The 18,594-nt window shown below is 33.8% G+C and overlaps 3 protein-coding genes across 5 annotated transcripts in view; 1 reads left to right on the top strand and 2 right to left on the bottom strand.

Annotated features, from left to right (window-relative positions):
• Positions 1-9,238, bottom strand: part of LOC145317636 (vacuolar protein sorting-associated protein 26B-like) — a 19,695-nt gene extending 10,457 nt beyond the window's left edge. The window contains exons 1-5 of one of the 3 annotated variants that reach the window (XM_080158786.1): positions 9,173-9,238; positions 8,802-8,916; positions 7,790-7,861; positions 7,420-7,517; positions 6,930-7,029 (exon numbers count right to left, since the gene is read on the bottom strand). In XM_080158786.1, coding sequence (XP_080014912.1) covers positions 6,930-7,029; positions 7,420-7,517; positions 7,790-7,861; positions 8,802-8,804 — 273 coding nt within the window. In that variant the 5' untranslated portion in view covers positions 8,805-8,916; positions 9,173-9,238. Of the gene's footprint in view, positions 1-6,929; positions 7,030-7,419; positions 7,518-7,789; positions 7,862-8,801; positions 8,917-9,161 lie in introns of all 3 variants that reach the window. The other 2 variants (XM_080158797.1, XM_080158801.1) reach the window with 2 other exon arrangements.
• LOC145327199 (glycerate kinase) lies at positions 9,228-15,839 on the bottom strand. The gene is made up of 10 exons (XM_080170780.1): positions 15,832-15,839; positions 12,651-12,686; positions 12,273-12,391; positions 11,868-12,007; positions 11,491-11,751; positions 11,152-11,395; positions 10,981-11,044; positions 10,670-10,747; positions 10,113-10,271; positions 9,228-9,802 (listed from the first exon to the last, which is right to left on the bottom strand). Exons 1-10 carry the CDS (start codon positions 15,837-15,839, stop codon positions 9,775-9,777), a joined length of 1,137 nt encoding a protein of 378 aa, XP_080026906.1. The 3' UTR covers positions 9,228-9,774.
• Eno (alpha-enolase) overlaps positions 15,170-18,594 on the top strand; it is a 7,122-nt gene continuing 3,697 nt past the window's right edge. The window contains exons 1-4 of the mRNA XM_080158824.1: positions 15,170-16,437; positions 17,266-17,330; positions 17,680-17,748; positions 18,376-18,537. Of these exons, the coding sequence (XP_080014950.1) occupies positions 16,290-16,437; positions 17,266-17,330; positions 17,680-17,748; positions 18,376-18,537 (444 nt within the window). The 5' untranslated portion in view covers positions 15,170-16,289. The remainder of the gene's footprint in view (positions 16,438-17,265; positions 17,331-17,679; positions 17,749-18,375; positions 18,538-18,594) is intronic.

The raw sequence follows: 18,594 nt of genomic DNA, 5'->3' as shown, positions 1-18,594 counted from the left end.
AGATGAAGACCAGTCTGAAAGAGTTTTCTTTACCACAAACAAGGAAGAGCTAAGCAAATTTACTTCAGAGGCAATAAACTGTGCTGCACTTGATTCGTGTTGCACATCCTCTGTGGCTGGGGAAAAATGGATGGAGATATTTCTGTCATCAGTTCCTGATGAGCTTACAAATTTGATCGAAGGGCCTTATGATAGCAAGAAGACATTCCAATTTGGTAATGAAGGAATATTACCTACAAGAAATGCTTACACAATCCCAATTATAGTAGCGGGAAAACAACATCGCATTGAAGTTGATACAATCAGTAGTGATATTCCATTGCTGATGTCCAAGACACACATGAAACAGCTAGGCATTACACTTGATATGGGAAATGACACTGCTACAATAAATGGAAAGCCAATAAGAGTTGATACCACGAGTGCAGGGCACTTTATTCTAAACCTGTTTGGTGACAATGAACACAAAGACAATCATTTGATGCAAGAAATACATGCTGTTAACATGCTAAAGGAGAATGAAGATGTTCAAAACAGGATGTTGGTAAAGTTGCATAAGCAATTTGGTCACAGACCAAAGAAAGTCTTTGTTGAGTTATTGAAATCAGCTGAACAATGGGACCCGAAATTCAGCAAGATGATAGACACAATCATAGATGGCTGTGAGGGATGCATAATGCGCAAGCGGAATCCTGACAGACCAGCAGTTGCGTTGCCCATGGCAAAGGATTTCAATCACATGGTATCAATGGATCTAAAGAAATGGGATGATAAACATTACATACTCTACTTTGTAGACATGTTCACAAGATATACAGTTGGAACTGTGATTACTGATAAGAAACCAGAAACAATTGTAAACAAACTATTCACAGAATGGATAAGATATTTCACAGCTCCAGACATCATTCTTACCGACAATGGAGGCGAATTCATCAATGAAGCAATGATGGAGGCCTGTGCAAGCACCAACATTTATCATGCCACCACGGCAGCTTATGCGCCGTGGCAAAATGGCATAGGTGAGAAGAATCATGATACTACTGATTCTGTTGTCATGATTCTAAGGAGGGACTATCCAAAGATGACGCTAGAACAGGCAGTAGCATGGGCATGTGCTGTGAAGAATTCACTCACAAATGTCTATGGATACTCACCATTTGAGTTGACTTTTGGGAGAGTTCCAAGGTTACCCAACATCATGACTGATCCAATCCCTGTCTCTCAGGTCAAGCCAAGGAGCGAGGCTTTGCTAGAAAGCATCAGAGCAATCCAGAATTGCAGGGAAGCTTTTGCTAAAGCCGAGAAGTGCGAGAAGCTGAAATTGGCTCTCAACCGCAAGATGAGATCAGCTAATCATGATTATAACCCAGGAGATCTTGTGTACTACAAGCGTGAGAAAGATGATCAATGGAGAGGTCCTGCGAAAGTGATTTTTCAGGATGGCAAGGTTATTGGAATCAGAACATCCATGGGTTATGTAAGGGTAAGTGCCAACCGCCTATGGCCAGCAGGAGAAACACTCTCTGAGAGGCTGCGAGATGAAGAGCAGCAGCTCAACAGGTTGATTAAGGGCAAACAGAGTGATGCTGAAGCAACTGCCGAGAAGGCAAAGAAGAAGAAAATCATCAAGGCAGAAGAAGAATCAGAAGAGGAAGAGCAGTTTGAAGAGGCTAGAGAGCAGCAAGAAGAGGTGCAAGCAGAACAATCAACCGATGTTGCAAATACAGCAGGAGACGCAACTGAAAATGAAGTGTCTACTGAAACGACATCAGATGAAGTTTCACCAAATGAAGCTGCAGCTTCACCTAATGATAACAGAAACATTATTGGAAGCCCAGATAGGTTCAAACCGAACCAAAGAATTGAATACAAAGACAATGGAAAATGGGAGAGAGGAGTTGTCATTAGTCAAGCTGGAAAGAAAGCTGGGAAGTACAAACACTGGTACAATGTAAAGCTAGATAATGGCAAGCAATTCTCAGCTGACTTTGCACATCAAGAAGTGAAATCAGCAGAAAATGAAGATGAAGCAATGTTAGTGACAGAGGAGACTGAAAAAGTTGATGATACACATGTGGTTAGGTTAGACAATGGGAAGACAGTGAAAACTGCAGATACCAACAACATTATGGAACTTGATGAAGAACAAATCTTGGCAACATGGTTGCAAGAGGAAGTCTTAGCTGTAATGCTTCCAAAACAGAAGAGAGATACACCAGAATGTCATGCAGCAAAGGCTGCTGAGTTACAGAAACTAAAGGATTTTGACACATATGAAGAAGTTGAGGATGTAGGACAAACAAGGATAACCACTACTTGGGTTCTGACACAAAAAGGTTCAGAGGTAAAAGCCAGATTGACGGCAAGAGGGTTTCAAGAGGAAGATGAGTATCCTAAGGAGTCTCCAACTATGCAGAAGTACTCCCTAAGGACCCTGTTAGCAATCGCCTCAGCTAAAGGATGGGCGATAGAGACTGTCGATGTAAAATCGGCTTTTCTACAAGGCACAAGGCTGAACCGAAAAGTGTATGTTAAACCTCCAAAGGAAGCGAATGCACTAAGTAAACTTTGGCTATTACATAAATGCTTGTATGGTCTTAGAGATGCTAGCAGGCAATGGTACACTAAAGTTGAAGATGTGCTGACAAAGCTAGGATTCAAGAAATGTACCTATGACTCTGGTTTATTTTACCTGACTATTGATGGACAGCTAGAAGCGCTAGTTGGTCTGCATGTGGATGACTTCCTGAATGCAGGAGGAAAGCACTTCCATGAAGTTGTTTTGCCAGCAATACTAAGCACTTTCAAAGTTGGTAAGTCAGAGAGAGGAAGTTTTATGTACACTGGATTCCAGATCACACAGGATAAACATGGAATCACACTTGACCAATCAGAATATGTTGATAACGTTAACATTCCTGAGATTGAGCCCGCAAGGCTAAGGCAGCTGAAGTCTGAAATGAGCTTTGATGAGCTGTCTCTGCTAAGGAAGATGACTGGACAGCTAAACTGGACAGTGAGATCAACAAGAGCAGATTTATCATTTGACATGATTGCATGCTCAACACATTTCAAGGGTGGCACAGTTGCTGATCTCAAACATGCCAAAAAAACCTTGGTTAATTTGAAGGAAAGTAAAGCTATTTTGAGATTCTCAAACCTGGGTGATCTATCAAAGGCAGAAATATGGCTATTCACTGATGCTTCCTATGGGAACTTGAACGGTGGTACTGACAGTACACAAGGATATGTACTGTTTCTTGTCAATCCAAACAATGGCAAATGTGCACCAATTGACTGGAGAGCGAACAAGATTGATAGAGTGGTGACGTCAACACTGGCGGCAGAAGCTATCAGTCTTACAAGAGGATTAGATGCAGCGGTTGCATTCAAATGGACAATGCAAGAACTGCTAGGTGAAGATTGTAACCTGCCTGTTAGAGCCATTATAGATAACAAGGACACTTATGAGAGTGTACATTCTACGACAGATGTGGCAGAAAGAAAGCTGAGAAGGGAGATTGGAGTAGTAAAGCAAATGATCAAGAGTAAAGAGCTAGACCAGCTGATTTGGGTAAGAGGACCTCATCAAATTGCAGATCCTTTAACCAAGCTTGGTGCCAATGCTGAATTGCTTACCAAGACTCTACAGGAAGGTAAAATTCCTAATGATGTGGTAATGGCTATGAGATCTTAAAAAGATTACATACACCATTTTACATACAACTGTAAATAATTATTGTATAATAACAATTTTATTTTGCATACTTACTACTTGTAATATTTTAATAATGGCGATAAATTCGTAAACATTAAATATTCTGTTTTAAAAAGAAACCCGCCGAGCATAAGGTGACAACTTTCACTTCAATGGTGAAATTTTGGGGAAAAATCATTTTTCAAATTTGGCGCGTATGGAAATAATTCCCGGAAAAACACCAAACCAAACGCGGAAAGAGTTTCAGTATAGAAAATATGGTGATGGCGTTCGAACGTTTACTTGTTGTCAAGATATTTTTAGAAAAATCATTCGGTTTTAACTGTTTATTTCCATCACTTATCCTTCTTTGTGCTTTAGCTACTGTTTGTTATCATGAGGTAATTAAATACTTATCATTTTAACACAATTATGTCGATATTTTGTTAGTTAAATACTATTTTTCGGCAAAACTCTAATTTTATAAAGCATTTAGGGTTTAAATAACCCAACGAAGGCTTTGAGGGAAACTACAAAACAATTTATAAAATAATTGTGTGGTTTTTCAAATTAATAGCATATAAAAATTTGCGACTTTTTTAGTTTCATTCTTATATCTAAATGATATTAATCTGCGACATCTAATACTATTTTATTTCTTGTTTTTTTAAATAAGACTATTTGTTTATTTGCGTCGTTCTAATAAGCAAGTTTTTATTCATTTTTCTTACACAGAAAAATTTTTATTATGATGAAATTTGTTACAGCTTGATAAATTTAGCTTGTAATATAATTTTCTTTATTTTAATTTGTGTTTTTAAATTGACAATTCTTTCAGCAAAAATTTCTTTAAAAAGGATATTAGCAACAAAACTCTTACAAATTCTTTAAAAGAGAATTAAAAGTATCAGTTAATAGGATTGCAATAAATAAACAAATAAAGTAAAGTTTGACACCTGTTAAATACAGTGTTTTCTTTCAGTTGCGACGCAGCGAGCCTGAAGTTTGTGCGAGACTTGGAGGTCAGCCCGGGGACGTCTCACTGCCATCTCAGTGACGTCGAGGAACCGGACAGCGTGCCACCGCAACTCAACTGGCGCTACTGTGGCGAGTTATGTCCGGAGAGGCTGCTGGAGCTCATCTTTTCCTATATGGAGAAAGGACAGCCGCAACGGCTGTCTATATCAGCCTTCCAACTTTTTGTTGGCTTGCACCCGGAGAGGGAGATCATCAAGGTGATAGATGAAGCGCTGGAGGCCGCCAAGGGGACTGCCCACATAATTTCCATTTGTTCCATGAGGTATTTACCAAGCTCGTTTGTTACTTGGGATACCATCAACAACATCAACCGCCACATTGCTAGAAGGTCGCAGGAAGAGGGGCTGCCGATGTTGAACCTCCACAAATCGTTCCTCCAACGACAGGGTTCGGACTGGGTCACCTCGGGGCTGTGTTACCAGGATTTCGTGGAGAAATCAGCGCTTGGATCTGTTTTGTCAGCGATGGGGGTTTGCCGTTACCGGTCACGGATAATCAGCTTTCACATTCATTTTGACCAAAACGTGGCTGTTGTGAAGCCGCTGGTGGACCAAGCTCCACTCCCATTGTGGTATACTTACCAGTATACAGAGGATGATGTGGCCAGTGAACTTTTGACCTCGTTAGGGTACGAGTTGAAGACCAGGGTGATGGCGGTAAAGGAGAAGAAAAAGGCCAAGAAGTTGGCTAAGCGTGTGGAGGCGGCGAAGGCGTTGCAGCAGGAGCCTGTGAATGGTGAGGGTGTTGGTAAGGCTGTTGCTCAGCAGAGAGGTCGCAAGCAGGAGCGAGGTAGGAAGCGTGCCCGTTCCTGGGACTCTGAAAAATGTTCTGTTACCCGTCCCTACAACTACACCCTGATGTCCATCGACACCGAAACCTTCAGAGGTATGGTGAGTCAGATAGGAGACCTCAAGGAGAAGCTGAGGCAGGCGGTGAAGAAGCTCCAGGAGACGGAGGACAAGTTGCGTCAAAGGGACAATCATCTGGTTAAGCTTGAGGTGCTGAAGGACAAGCTGAGGTCTGATGCCAAGATCAGTGAGCGGTCGGAGAAGGCGTGTGAATTTCGTTGCAGGGAGGCGGAGAGATATATCACACGCCAGGCAGAGAGGCATCATGGAGAGCTCCTTGAGTGGCGCGAGGCTCAGTCTGAGTGGCGCAGTGAAAAGAAGGAATTGGAGCGTAAGTTGGAGCAGGCAGAGGACAAGGTTCGAGTCCAAGGAATGCAGATGTCCGTGTGGGAGGATTGGTGCCGCAAGCAGACTGCCAAGCAAGGTTCTTCTAAGAAAAAGTAAGAAGAAAGAAAACATCAAAAGAAACTGTATTTGATGTTAAATGTCTAGTTTTATCATATTATTGATTTATTAAAATGTATTTATTTATATTTCAGTTTGTTTATCCATGGAAATGTGCAACTGTTCATTTGTCTATGAAGATTATTTATATATGAATTTTATCTATAATAAAATTAATATTAAATGTTTTGATGATGTTCTTTAATTTGATTATTAATTGCTGATTGGTTTATTCATATGTTTTTATGATTACAGAACATTCGCTCGTATTGAGTATCTAGGGTTTTTAATACTTTTGTCTATATAATTGTTTTGTATTTCAAAGTTAAAAATGGCTGGAAACCTGTAGAGTGTGGTGTTACTTAAATAGTGTCCATTGGAGAATCTTAGGTATATATCATTCAGATGGTTTAAAGCTGTTTTTCTTTATATCCTTCCCCTTCGATTACAGATGCTAGGGGCATATCCACTAGTATGTACTTTTTTAAGAAAAACAAGATTATATTTTAATAGAAAATATAAGAATCCGTACAAAAACACATTCTAAATAAACGCAATTGATAAAATGCAACTCCTTTCAATTTAAGAAAATAACAATAATCCTTTTTCTCGTATTCATTCGAAACCGATTAATATCCAGTGGATTAGAACTGGTTCTCATCCATACGAAAAAATTATGTATAGCATTGTATTATACTATCCATTTTCGTACGAATATTAAAATGTACAAACGTTAGATTAAACCAGTTTTTTAGCCCGTGCCTTCGGCATCTCGGGGATAAAAAAAACTGGTTTTAATCTTATAATTGTACATTTTATATCTACGGAAAGCTGTTTATAATACGATGCGAGAAATAACTATTATCTTTAAGACTAAATCCTGTAACTACTTCACTTACCAATGAAAGAAATTCTAGGTGTGTGCCTCTGTCAAAATACATTTCAATATTTCCAATCAGCTCCACCTTTATTCCCTGGTGCTCTATCCGGCCAGTTTTTCTATAAAATATACAAAGAAATAAACAAAATATATCTAGTCAAGTAGTTGAATGTGCATTGGCCAAAAAAATACAACTTTGGGAAACAAATATCCTTAGAGAGTTTAATTTATTTAATTGGAGAGAGGGGAGGATGGTATTCCACTATGGAAACTTAAGATTACATATACAAGCATCAAAAATAAAAATAGTGCCTAAATATACTACTAATAGGTATCAATTAAAGAGAAAAAATGCGACCAAATACTAGGTATATTATATTTATGACATTAGTGTAACAGGCTTGACTTATGATTTTCCGTACAGCATACAGCATCACACTAAAAGAGGATAGGGAAAGTTATATTTTTCTGCTCAACTTCTGGCTTAGATATCTATTTAAAAAACGCACCTGTGTAGTGTAATATTAACTTTCCCAGTCACAGATTCACCATCATAGAACAGGAAAAATCTTTCTTTTCTACCATTCTCGTCTTTTATATCTGCCATCTAAAATTACAAATTAAGTATTAAGCAGGGATAGATCAATAAAGGTTAATTAACCTTCTTCCATGTATGTTTAATTTTAAATGTTTATTTTTTATAAAATGATTAAAACATTAATCATTCCGTTATTTCTTCAAAGGTCTTTGATTTAACTTGACTTTATTAACTACAAGCCCATTCTAATTGAAATTTAGCAAGTTTGCTCCCATTTTCTAAATCTGCTTTATACACCCCTGACAAAACCAGGTGCACGCCACTGGATGTAAACAACTAACCTTTCTATTGTCTGAATCATCTAGAATGATATCTATCTCGGCACCACCGCCAAAATTTAATCCGAAGAAGCTCTAAAACAACAATAAAACATTAACCAAATACTAAGTATCTACTGGCTATGTCCAACCGTCGTTGATCCGTCAGTTCTGGCAATAAAAATCAACAACCTACGTGATGAAAAATTATTTACTTTTTTCTCTTTCAATCAAATTATTATTAGCTTGTTATTGCTTATTATGAAAAGGTATAATTGTCAGTAATAGTTTATCTAGATTTAAGGGGGGGGGGGGGGTTTAATGCAACCATCTCGTAATCAATGTATAAATGGCACTTAGAATTGGAAATTGGATCTGAAATTTTGCATGAGTAATCCTTGGTAGGTCTATTTTCCCTAAATCGAACAAAAAGTTAGAAAAGTAGCGGCTAACGGCTGGCGGCTCATCCGTTTAGACATTTGTTGGGTATTTTCAAGCGAAATCCATCACGAAACCTCTCTCCACATAATGCTCTTTTCCGATCCAAAACGTTTTCAAACGGTTCTAGCCGGAAATTGCTGGTACTAGAAATCTAAAAAAATATTTTTTTTGTATCATTTCACATGATTTAAAGCAAAAATATGTTTCAAAAAGTTGATTTCTACATAATTTATGAAGATTTGCCCTAAAAATAGCCAAAAAACGGCTAAACGGCTGAGCCGTTAGCAGTTACTTTTTCAACTTTTTTTTCAATTTAGGGAAAATAGACCTACCAAGGATTACTCATGCACAATTTCAGATCAAAATTCGAATTTTAAGTGCCATTTATACATTGATTACGAGATGGTTGCATTAAAACCCCCCCCCTTAAAGAAAATATTTAAAACTGATAATTGAACTCATACTTTAAGCATAAACGTGACCGAAAACAATCTTATTTGTGTCTTTAAAACATTATAGACATGTGGACGGTGAAAGATACAATTTCAAAATAAAATCTTTTTAGAACGCAAATGGCATGTTCAATAAAAATTACCATGATTACAACAGATGAATTAGCTTTTCACAAAAAAGTTGTGTCAATCAATCTCGATGACACACTCAGTCCACCCAACAGAAAACCAACACAACAGGCCTCTCACTCAAAAGCTCTAGAAATAGCGCCACGATTAAGGACTCTCAATTAGTAGACAAAAACTTATTTGTATAAATAATATACTTTTATAACTTCTAATAGATATATAAATAAATAATTATGTCTAAATTGTAAAATGATCAAGATCATCATTGGAACAAATAAGTTAATTTATATTATATTTAATTTAAAATGTACTTTTAAACTTTAGTTTTTCATATCTTTGTCCGTGTTAATATTAAAGTTTTAATAGTGCTTAACCGTGTGCCTGCCTCTAACTTGAATAAATCTTGTCACTGATTCAACTATCATAAACCTCCGCCTGCATTTTTACTCTGAAAATATACAAAAATATTTTATTTATGTGTTAATGAAATAATCAGTTACAAGAATAAAAAATTCCAGAGATGCATGCAATGCTGCAAGTGAGAGGCGAGAAATCATGAAATAATTGGAAAGGCTTAAAAATCCAGACTGGAATCTATTCCTAGGAAATTTTAGAGATTTTAGCTTTAAAAATTGGGACAAACAAGGAGGAAAACAAGAAATAGAAAGAGTTAATGACAGAAATAGTAAAATGAATAGATGCTACGCACGCACCCAACATACAAATAGTGAATAAAATGTTAAACTGCTGACTGATATCAAATTAAATGCACTGTCTTGTTCACTCTTTACAAAACAAACAGGATCTAACATATGCAAAGAGAGGGATGGATATTCTGAATAAAAAATAGTAGAAAAGGGTATTATTGTTTAATTTGGATTCGTTTTAATGTTCAATAAAAAATAATTGCTAGGTTTTATTTCTACCATTGTTTTTATGATTAGTTTTCCTTTCCCAAACATAAATAGATCTAATTTTAATATTATATTACTTTAACTTCGAGATCTCTTTTCTAAAATTAGAAATATTTTTCCACTTTGTCTAATTGATATATGATTTTCAAAAGGATATAAAGATGTTTTTCTTCGCCATTGCACAATGTTTAAAAAGAGAAAGCTTTTTTTATTGATTAATATATATGTATGATAGTGTATTTCTTATGGATACAAGGATGAGCCAGTTGATGATAATTTATCCTCTTAGTTATAATATTGGAATGTCCTCTCTAAATGGATTAAAATTATTACAGGAAAAGTTTGAATTGTGTTTGTTTTTCTGAATAAACCTTCATATATATCTAATGTGAGGAAAAATATAGATTCCTAGGGCGAATAATCAACATCTGAATATCCATGACATTAGTGCCCGTGTGTCCTGTCTTGACCAATCCGTCCACTTGGCTCCAGAAATTATAAGAATCATTTTGATCCAGGTAAGCTTCTGGTGCCAGCTTTAGATCATTTATAGCTTTATTCCAAATGCTCCTAAATGATTTGTAAAGTTTTTACCACTCTAGTAAAAGAATAAAAGGAAACTAGTCTTGTCTTGTACAACTAATCCAATTTAAAATAAGACTTGGATAGGAAAACTCTTTTTAACGGAAAATTTTCAAATATCTTTAATCCAATTTTAAGAAAACACAAAATATTTTTATTTTATATTTTAGTTGTAATTAATTTTAAAAATTATCATAAATTAAATCTGCTTCAAATATTAATTTATAAAGATCTTTTTTAATGGAAAGTTAAGGACAGAGATACATTATCTGAAGAAAATTGGGATTTTATAAAATTTAAGCTATAAAAAGATAGGTACCTAATATTATTTTTGTTTGAAAATTTGTTTATGTTTAATCATAACAGTTACAGCATGAATAAGAAACCTGTTAATAAATGCGCCAGCAGAATCTGTAGGTCCATCAATTCCATCAGTTCCACAACTCATAAACTCAATATCATGGCTTTAAATAAATGATTGGATTACATTCATAAGGGAAGCTGAAGATTAAGTAGCATAGCATAGGAACTATGAGTCACTAGATAAATGTTTGTTAAGAATGTATCAAAAGGTTTGAAAAAACTGTAAAATAAGTTGTAAAACATGACATTTTGATGAGCACTATTATATTTTTTTGATGTCTTAATATTCCACGACAGTAATTCAAATATTATCAAGTATATTTCTCAACTTTACCTTTCATTTATCAAAAGATGTGAGGCTTGCATAGCAAATGAAAGAACAAGCTCTTGATTACGCCCTCCTATCCTTTACCATTTACCTTAAAAATTTTAATAGCTTTACCAACCACATTACTAATACAAAATATGATTTTTAAGTAGAGATTATGTTAAATTTGATTATTGCAAATAACCTTTACAGTTGTTTCTCCACCAGATAGAAACAAAATAGGTTTTCCATTTTCATAATCTTCCTTTAAGCATTCCAACTTTGAAATATTCTCTTTGTTAAATCCGATTTTCTGTAGTAAATCTATACATTGTGAAGGAGTCGATTCTTGAAGTTTTTGTAGGATTTTTGCCCAGATAACTCCTACAATTCTTGCTTCGCCTGAGGTTTTGTCAGAAACTTGCAGTGTTGAATAGCCCATCTAAAGAAGAATATAAATTTTCTTATTACGCATAGTAAAGAGATTGACCATTTAAAGAAAATTTTTACTTTCTTGCAATACCAAAATAACTTTACCTTTTTGGCAATCAACTCAGCTTCATTCAACGCAATAGCATTACTGCTAAAGATAATATTTGAAACATTATTAAACACATCCTCCGAAATGTTATTAAATGTATCAAGATTGATTTCTTTTGGTAAAAGATTAGTTAGATTGTATTTCTCTAGAACTTTTGCACATGTTAAGTTACTGGGAGATATTGAGTTGACAGTTGGTCCGCTGGCGATTATATCAAGCTTGTCTCCAATGACATCAGATATGACCAAAGAAACAACCTGCAAATTTTTCTAAATTGTAAAATAAATATTCTTCTACTGTTAATTTTTGCTATTAGCAGAATTGTTTCTCTTGGGGTGAAATATTTAAACTTATTACTTGATTTTTTTTATACCTGGGCAGGATAAAGTTTAGTCGCTAATTTTCCAGCTTTCACATTTGACAAAGATCTTCTAACTGTGTTTAATTCAACTATATCTGCTCCAGATTTTGATAACTTTGTAATTATTTCTTGTTTTTCAGCAAGTGTTAAGCCTAGTGTTATTGTCTTTAATATTTATTAAGTTTTTAAAGTATTTTGATTATACAAATTAAAAAATGATTGGTTTTAGAAGTGAACCTACACTACCTATAGGTTAGAAATGTCAAGTTTGTTCTTTCATCAATTAAAACTCTACAACTCCTATATCTACAATTTATTACTAACTTTCTATTTATCTGTATTTGGCTTTGTGGTTTATTGTATTTGTAGGTTTTACTGCCTTCATGAGAAATATTTGTAGTTGTTTCAAATCTCTACCTGATATAGGAGAAGGTAAGAGGGCAGACCCACCACCAGAAATTAAAACAAACACAATATCTGATTCTGTTAGATTTCTTTCTTCAATTGTTTTCAGGATTTCATTGCAAGCTTTTAAGCTAATAATAAAAATAATTAACTTAATGAACATTTTGGTTTAATAATATTTTTTACTTTACATATTTTAATTTTTGCCTGTTTTCATCTGGTATATTGTTTTCAGCGCCTTCAAAGGTTCGTATCCCATACTTATGACATTTCTTCAAGATTTTATTTTGACTTTCTTAAATACAATTTAATCATCTCATAAATATGTCTTAGTACTCCCAACTTTAAAAATGTTAATATTAATAACGTTATATAGCCTAGGACTATTACCTAGTAAAGAAATTCCAATGGGCACACTTAGAACCCCTGCTCCAATTTCATTAGGGGTTAATTCATCCATTATCCAATCCATGATTTCCAAAATTGCCTTTGAAAAGATATTAAACAGTTCTTAATTTATACTATGAAATTAGCAACTAAAATAAAATCATGCAAAGTAGAAAATTATATTGAATTTCAATTCCACAAGCATTTACTTTACCTTTCCAAACCCAATCACAGAGCAGGGTCTGAAAAATAAAATGAAATAATATGACCCGCCCTGCTTTAAACAAGACTTCAAAATTATAAAAAAAATAATAGGTAATAAACCTTGTTATGTCATGTTTAATTTCTTTATCCAATCTTGATGATTTAAATTTCATAGTTTTGATTCCATTTGTGGTTTCTGTTTGACATACTTCTTTTAACAGCAACTATGGATTTGTTAATTATAGATAACAGGTATTTTTCATTTATTAATCTCAGGGTGTGGACGTTGTTGTGTATTGATGGAACCCTGATATTTATACCTACAACCACCAGAATGATTTTTTGTCTGATTGTAAATATAGAACTCTACCAAAGATAAAGTTATACTTTAAGAGTGTCATAAATTCTGGGTTAGACCATGTTTATAATATAAATATACCTATCTTAAATTAACCACTATCTGCTGTTCACTATTTAATAAATCTAAAACACGCAGTTTACAATTTACATCCATGAATTTTATGTCACTTAGGTATCAATTCCAATATTGTCAAATAGTTAATAATCTAAGCTAGATAAATCAATTGATTACACAAAGACACATCATTACAAATCATTAGGTATGTTATACTTGTTTATATATATTATGCACTCCACAAAAGTTATAATGATCAAATAATGATTATTAAATGGTGATCGATTCTTTATTTATATTAATTTAAATTGTTATCTATCAAAGTTCCTTAGGTTTAATTCTCGATATAGTTTGTAAAAATATATCTTTCATATCTTCACTCATGTTATCATTTAAGATCTCTAGAACTGTTAATTCGTTAAAGGTTATGTATATTATATAATTCGGTGTCAGAAAATCTATTTTACTAATATCTTCACCTTACCCATCCCCCCTTTAATTATAGAACCAGTATTTTTTGGATTATAGTGAATTTAGACCTAAAAAACATACTATAATTGATAAAATAAGCTAACTAACTAAACATATTGTTTTTTATTTTCATATAAATTAATGATTAAAACACATATTACTTATAAAAATACTAAATGTATAATTGTCATCATTTAATTTATCTTAAACATTTAAATTTCTATAAAAAATAACTTTATATTTAAAACTTAAAGCTGTTTTGAAGGGGGCGTCTCACTCTACTCTACTTACACACTTGCACTGAGTGTGTGTGTGTTTCCATGTCTGTCAGTGTGTGGATGTGTGTTTGTGGTGTGTGTGCATGTCTGTCAGTGTGTGTGTGCAAGTCTGTCAGTGTGTGTGGGTGTGTGTGTGTGCGCAAAAATGCCTCGTACACTTTTCTACCTGATATTATATTCTTCACTAAACGTATAATAAAAATTAGACATCATAAAGATAATCTGGGACAAAATATGTTTCAATTCATAATATCATACACAAATGAATTATTTTTAACTTCAATAGAATCTTTATATAGCATTTTAAGCTTAAAAACAAGGAATATATATTTTAAAATTTTAGTTTATCCCTGCTATTAGTCATATGCATATAAGGAAATGAAAAAAAAGTATTGTCTTTTTTTAATAAAATGTTAGTAGTGGTACTTTATTTATGCCTTTTATCTTTTTCAAAATAATATCATAAAAATATTAATTGAACCATCATAAAGTTCGATAAATAAGTAAGTATATAAAATTTAAATTAGAATAGTTTTAGTCCTACTTCTCAATCATAATTTTCATCTTAGTAATGAAAAAAACTAATGCAAAAATAAAATTTTATATTTGTAAATTAAAAAACTTTTTGCCTATTTTTTGTTATTAAAAAGTAATGTATAAAAAATATACATAAGTAGAGAAAAAATAATTTTAAAGACAAAATTCCCCTCAAATATGTCATAAATTTTCCCTAGAAAAATTGTTGTCTAGACACTCCATCGAAGTTTTAGAGTATATAGAACTGCTTTTATTATAGATTATGTAATTTTATTAAAAACAAATTCAATGATTATCTGCTTTTAAACAACCTGTTAGAGCACAATATTTAATTTTTTATCTTTTTATCAAAAAAGTATTTTCTTCTATTTGCAATATTTAGCTCGTCTATGATCCATTTATCAACAAGTGCAGACCAGAAGCAAAATACCGCGGCCCTCGAGACCCTGGCTGTTTCTGAGGTCTTTATTTACAAATAACATCACAATAAACATGTTAATTAGTATATACTGATTGCTATTGTGATTGTTTTAATTATTTGCTTGAGAATTTGGTCGGAGACGAGACGATTTTAGATCATATGGCTTGCGGATAGACATTTTTGTTAATTTTAAATTTTCCTATGGCCGGTGAAGTTCTTTAAAATCTTTTAAGTGCGTTTTACTTTTAATTATATCATTGTGTGATTCTTCTTAACTTTTTTGACCTGTCATATTTAATATAAGTCACCGAGAACCATTTTTTTACCGTGTACTTTTGTTTATATGTAACATTTGAAATAGATGTATTAAATCACGTCGCTAGAAGATGATTTTTAGCACATATATATGTGTAAATAATATATATTGACGTACATAGCTGAAAAAGGTTGGCTTTAAAAGACGTCATACAGAAAAGAGCTATGCGGTAATTCTTTCTTTTTCCTATTTATAGGTTATATAAGAATCAAAATATGTGATATTTCTCCTTATTTCTGAACTTTGTTTATACAATTTGTTTTGTAACCTCTGACATTTACTGGCAGTTTCACTCAAAGTATTTAGTCTAGCATTGAAACTCTCCGGCTTATTTTGATATTAATTGTCGAAATTAGGGTGCATGACTCATAAGGTCGTAACTTTTCGTCAGTCATATGACGAGGGGGAGGGGGTGTGTTCCTTGAGGTTTGTCCCCTCTTTTACTATTTTTGTCGTCAGAAAAGTTAAAACACTTTATTTGTATTATTCTTTTTCATTAATTTATATTGTCAAAAAATTTGTGGGCGGATTTTAACATGTACATGGCCATTTTGAGTCTTTATCAGCTGATTTTTTTACGGCCAATTTATTTTGACAGCATTGTTTGGCCAATTTTTTGTTCAAAATTGTTGCTTAGTTGTTTTCTGTCGACTCTATCTTTCATTTGATCAGTTAATCTTTTACACTAGAGTAACATCATTTCTGTTTTTGTGTGTGTTTACTTGTATTTGTAAGCAATTCGAGTATGTTTGCTAAGATTAATACAAGGCTTGTTCTAGATTTTCTGATATTAGGAAGATTTCATTTGTTTATGGAAAATTTTAGTCTCTTAATGTCTCTTGATTTCTTGATACGTTAATACCATGTAGGTAATATTTGTATTTTCGTTTTTACTAATTTCCATTAATTTTCGTCTAAAATTGTATTTAGAGTTAAGGAAGAGTTTAAAGCCCGCTTGCTTGTTTTCAATGTATTTCAGAAATCTATTTTTTATGTGTTAATGTCCTCTTTTAGAAGCTTAAGAATGCCTATCAAGAAGATCCTTGCTCGCCAGATCTATGACTCCCGTGGCAACCCCACGGTTGAGGTTGACCTAACCACTGAGAAGGGAATCTTCCGCGCCGCAGTTCCATCTGGCGCTTCCACAGGTGGGGTTTACACACATTGATTCGCCTTTTACTTTAAAATAAACTTGCTATCTCCTCTGCAGGTACTTTAAACCTTGGAGTGTCTTTCCATTACAAAGCTTTCCTATTTATTTAACCAAACCTATAATAAGCTTCAAAAGTAATTTGTTTTAGTTTGTGGTATAATTTTAGCTGGAAGGAAATTACCCATTTTTCTTCAATTCACGAAGTACAAAAAATAATACATACGTAGATAATTCACCCACAATGAATTTATTAAAAATATGGAGTGAAAACAAATATTTGTACATTAAAATTGAACCATTTCTGTTTTATTATAGTTATAAAGATTATAACAGGGCAATAAGATATTTGAAATTGCAACTTTAATTTCATATCATTTATCTGAGTATTTAGTTAGGCATTTTTCTAGGCAGCGTTGCGGAGCCGTTTGATTTTGGTGCGGCTCTGGTTCCGGCTCCTTGGAGCCGCCTGTGAAGATAACGGCTCCGGCTACAGCTCCGGCTCCGACCTAAAATCAAGAAAAAGAATCATATTTTTTTTCCACGTTTATTTTTGACTATTAAAGGATTAAAAGTTCAATTTTTGATAAAAATCGACTTAAAAAACTTAAAAGGGGCATTTGCTCACGACGCAACAGAGTTACAAAATTTTGGTTAATAAAAAATCTCTTATTTTAGCTAACCCGTAGCTGGAGCCGTTTTTTAACGAAAATACCAGCTCCTGCTCTGACTCCAGCAAAATATGGCGGCTCCACGGCTCCGGCTCTACAACGCTGTTTCTGAGAATACTCATCCAATTTACCAATTCGTAATATCTTAATTTTAGGCATTTATGAGGCTCTTGAGCTCAGGGACAAGGGAGAACAATGGCACGGCAAGGGTGTTACCAAGGTTTGTTTATTACTTGAGCTAAGGGAGAATGAAAATCCATTTGATATTTAAAATATAGAAACATGCAGAAAAAAATTGTAAACTTATTTTCATTTCAACTTTTATTTGTTTTTATTGACTTTTACTTTCAAAACTATTTTCGCATGAGGTTAAACATTAAACATTTAAAAATTTAAAGCATTTTAGAATTTTTCTTTAGACAGACAGGAATCAATTTAGTCTGTTGTATAAGTGTTTTATAGAATTTTTCGTTATTTTTAAGATTTTTCCCAAAACTTCTTCGTTATTAAAAAATCTACTGTTTACATATCTAACGCAGAAATATGTTGCTCATATAGCATTTCTTTAGGCTGTTGACAATGTGAACAACTTGATTGCCCCTGAGCTGGTGAAGGCTGGTCTTGAACCTGAAGAACAGGCAGGAGATAAAGCAATAAAGACTAAATTTTTATGTTGGGTTAGGCTGCATGGCTCTATCAATCTGGAATTTATGTATCCCAGCGCCTAGTAAAGAGGTGCTGTGGTGAGTTATTTTTTTTTGTAACCTAACCTAAATAATTCCACCAAAAAAAGTTACAGAACTAAAATTTGAAATTGCGTTTGCTTTAATGTTGTACCGCCGTTTTATTTTAATTTTAGGTTCGTTAACAAAGTGTCTTATCGCCCCCCCCCCCCCCCCCCCAGATATTTTTAAGTTAATTTAAGTTACTATGCAAAAAATAATGATGTGATTTTGTACAATTCAGATCATGTTTTGTATCGGTTAAAGGTCAATATTTTGAATATATATCAAGAGGCTGTGTTTTCTATCAGAAGTATTGCTAGCTGAAGGTTCTGAAGTAATTTAATAAGTATGTCTACAATTCTTGATTTTAAGATCCCTAAAATTGTCAGACTAATTGGGTATTGACTTTAAGGAAACTTCTAATTTACGATCAAGCAATCAAAATCAAAAGTTCACGCTTAAGATTTTTTTTAGCAAGGTTAACCTTTAAAAAAAATTAATTTTTGCGCATTTTCTGATCGCTTTATCCCTGACCAACAGGAGAAAATCGACGAGCTTATGCTGAAGTTGGACGGCACTGACAACAAGAACAAGTTGGGTGCCAACGCTATCCTCGGCGTGTCCATGGCTGTGTGCAAGGCCGGCGCCGCCCACAAGGGGGTTCCTCTCTACAGACACATAGCCGATCTGGCCGGCGTTAAGGCAAAGATTACCATGAATTAAGCTTACTGTTTGGTTTCATGTTTACATTTTCTGATT

The sequence above is a fragment of the Acartia tonsa genome, chromosome 1, assembly GCF_053477335.1.
Source record: "Acartia tonsa isolate MP-2025a chromosome 1, ASM5347733v1, whole genome shotgun sequence".
NCBI lineage: Eukaryota > Metazoa > Arthropoda > Copepoda > Calanoida > Acartiidae > Acartia > Acartia tonsa.
This window is presented reverse-complemented; position numbering and strand designations above follow the sequence as displayed.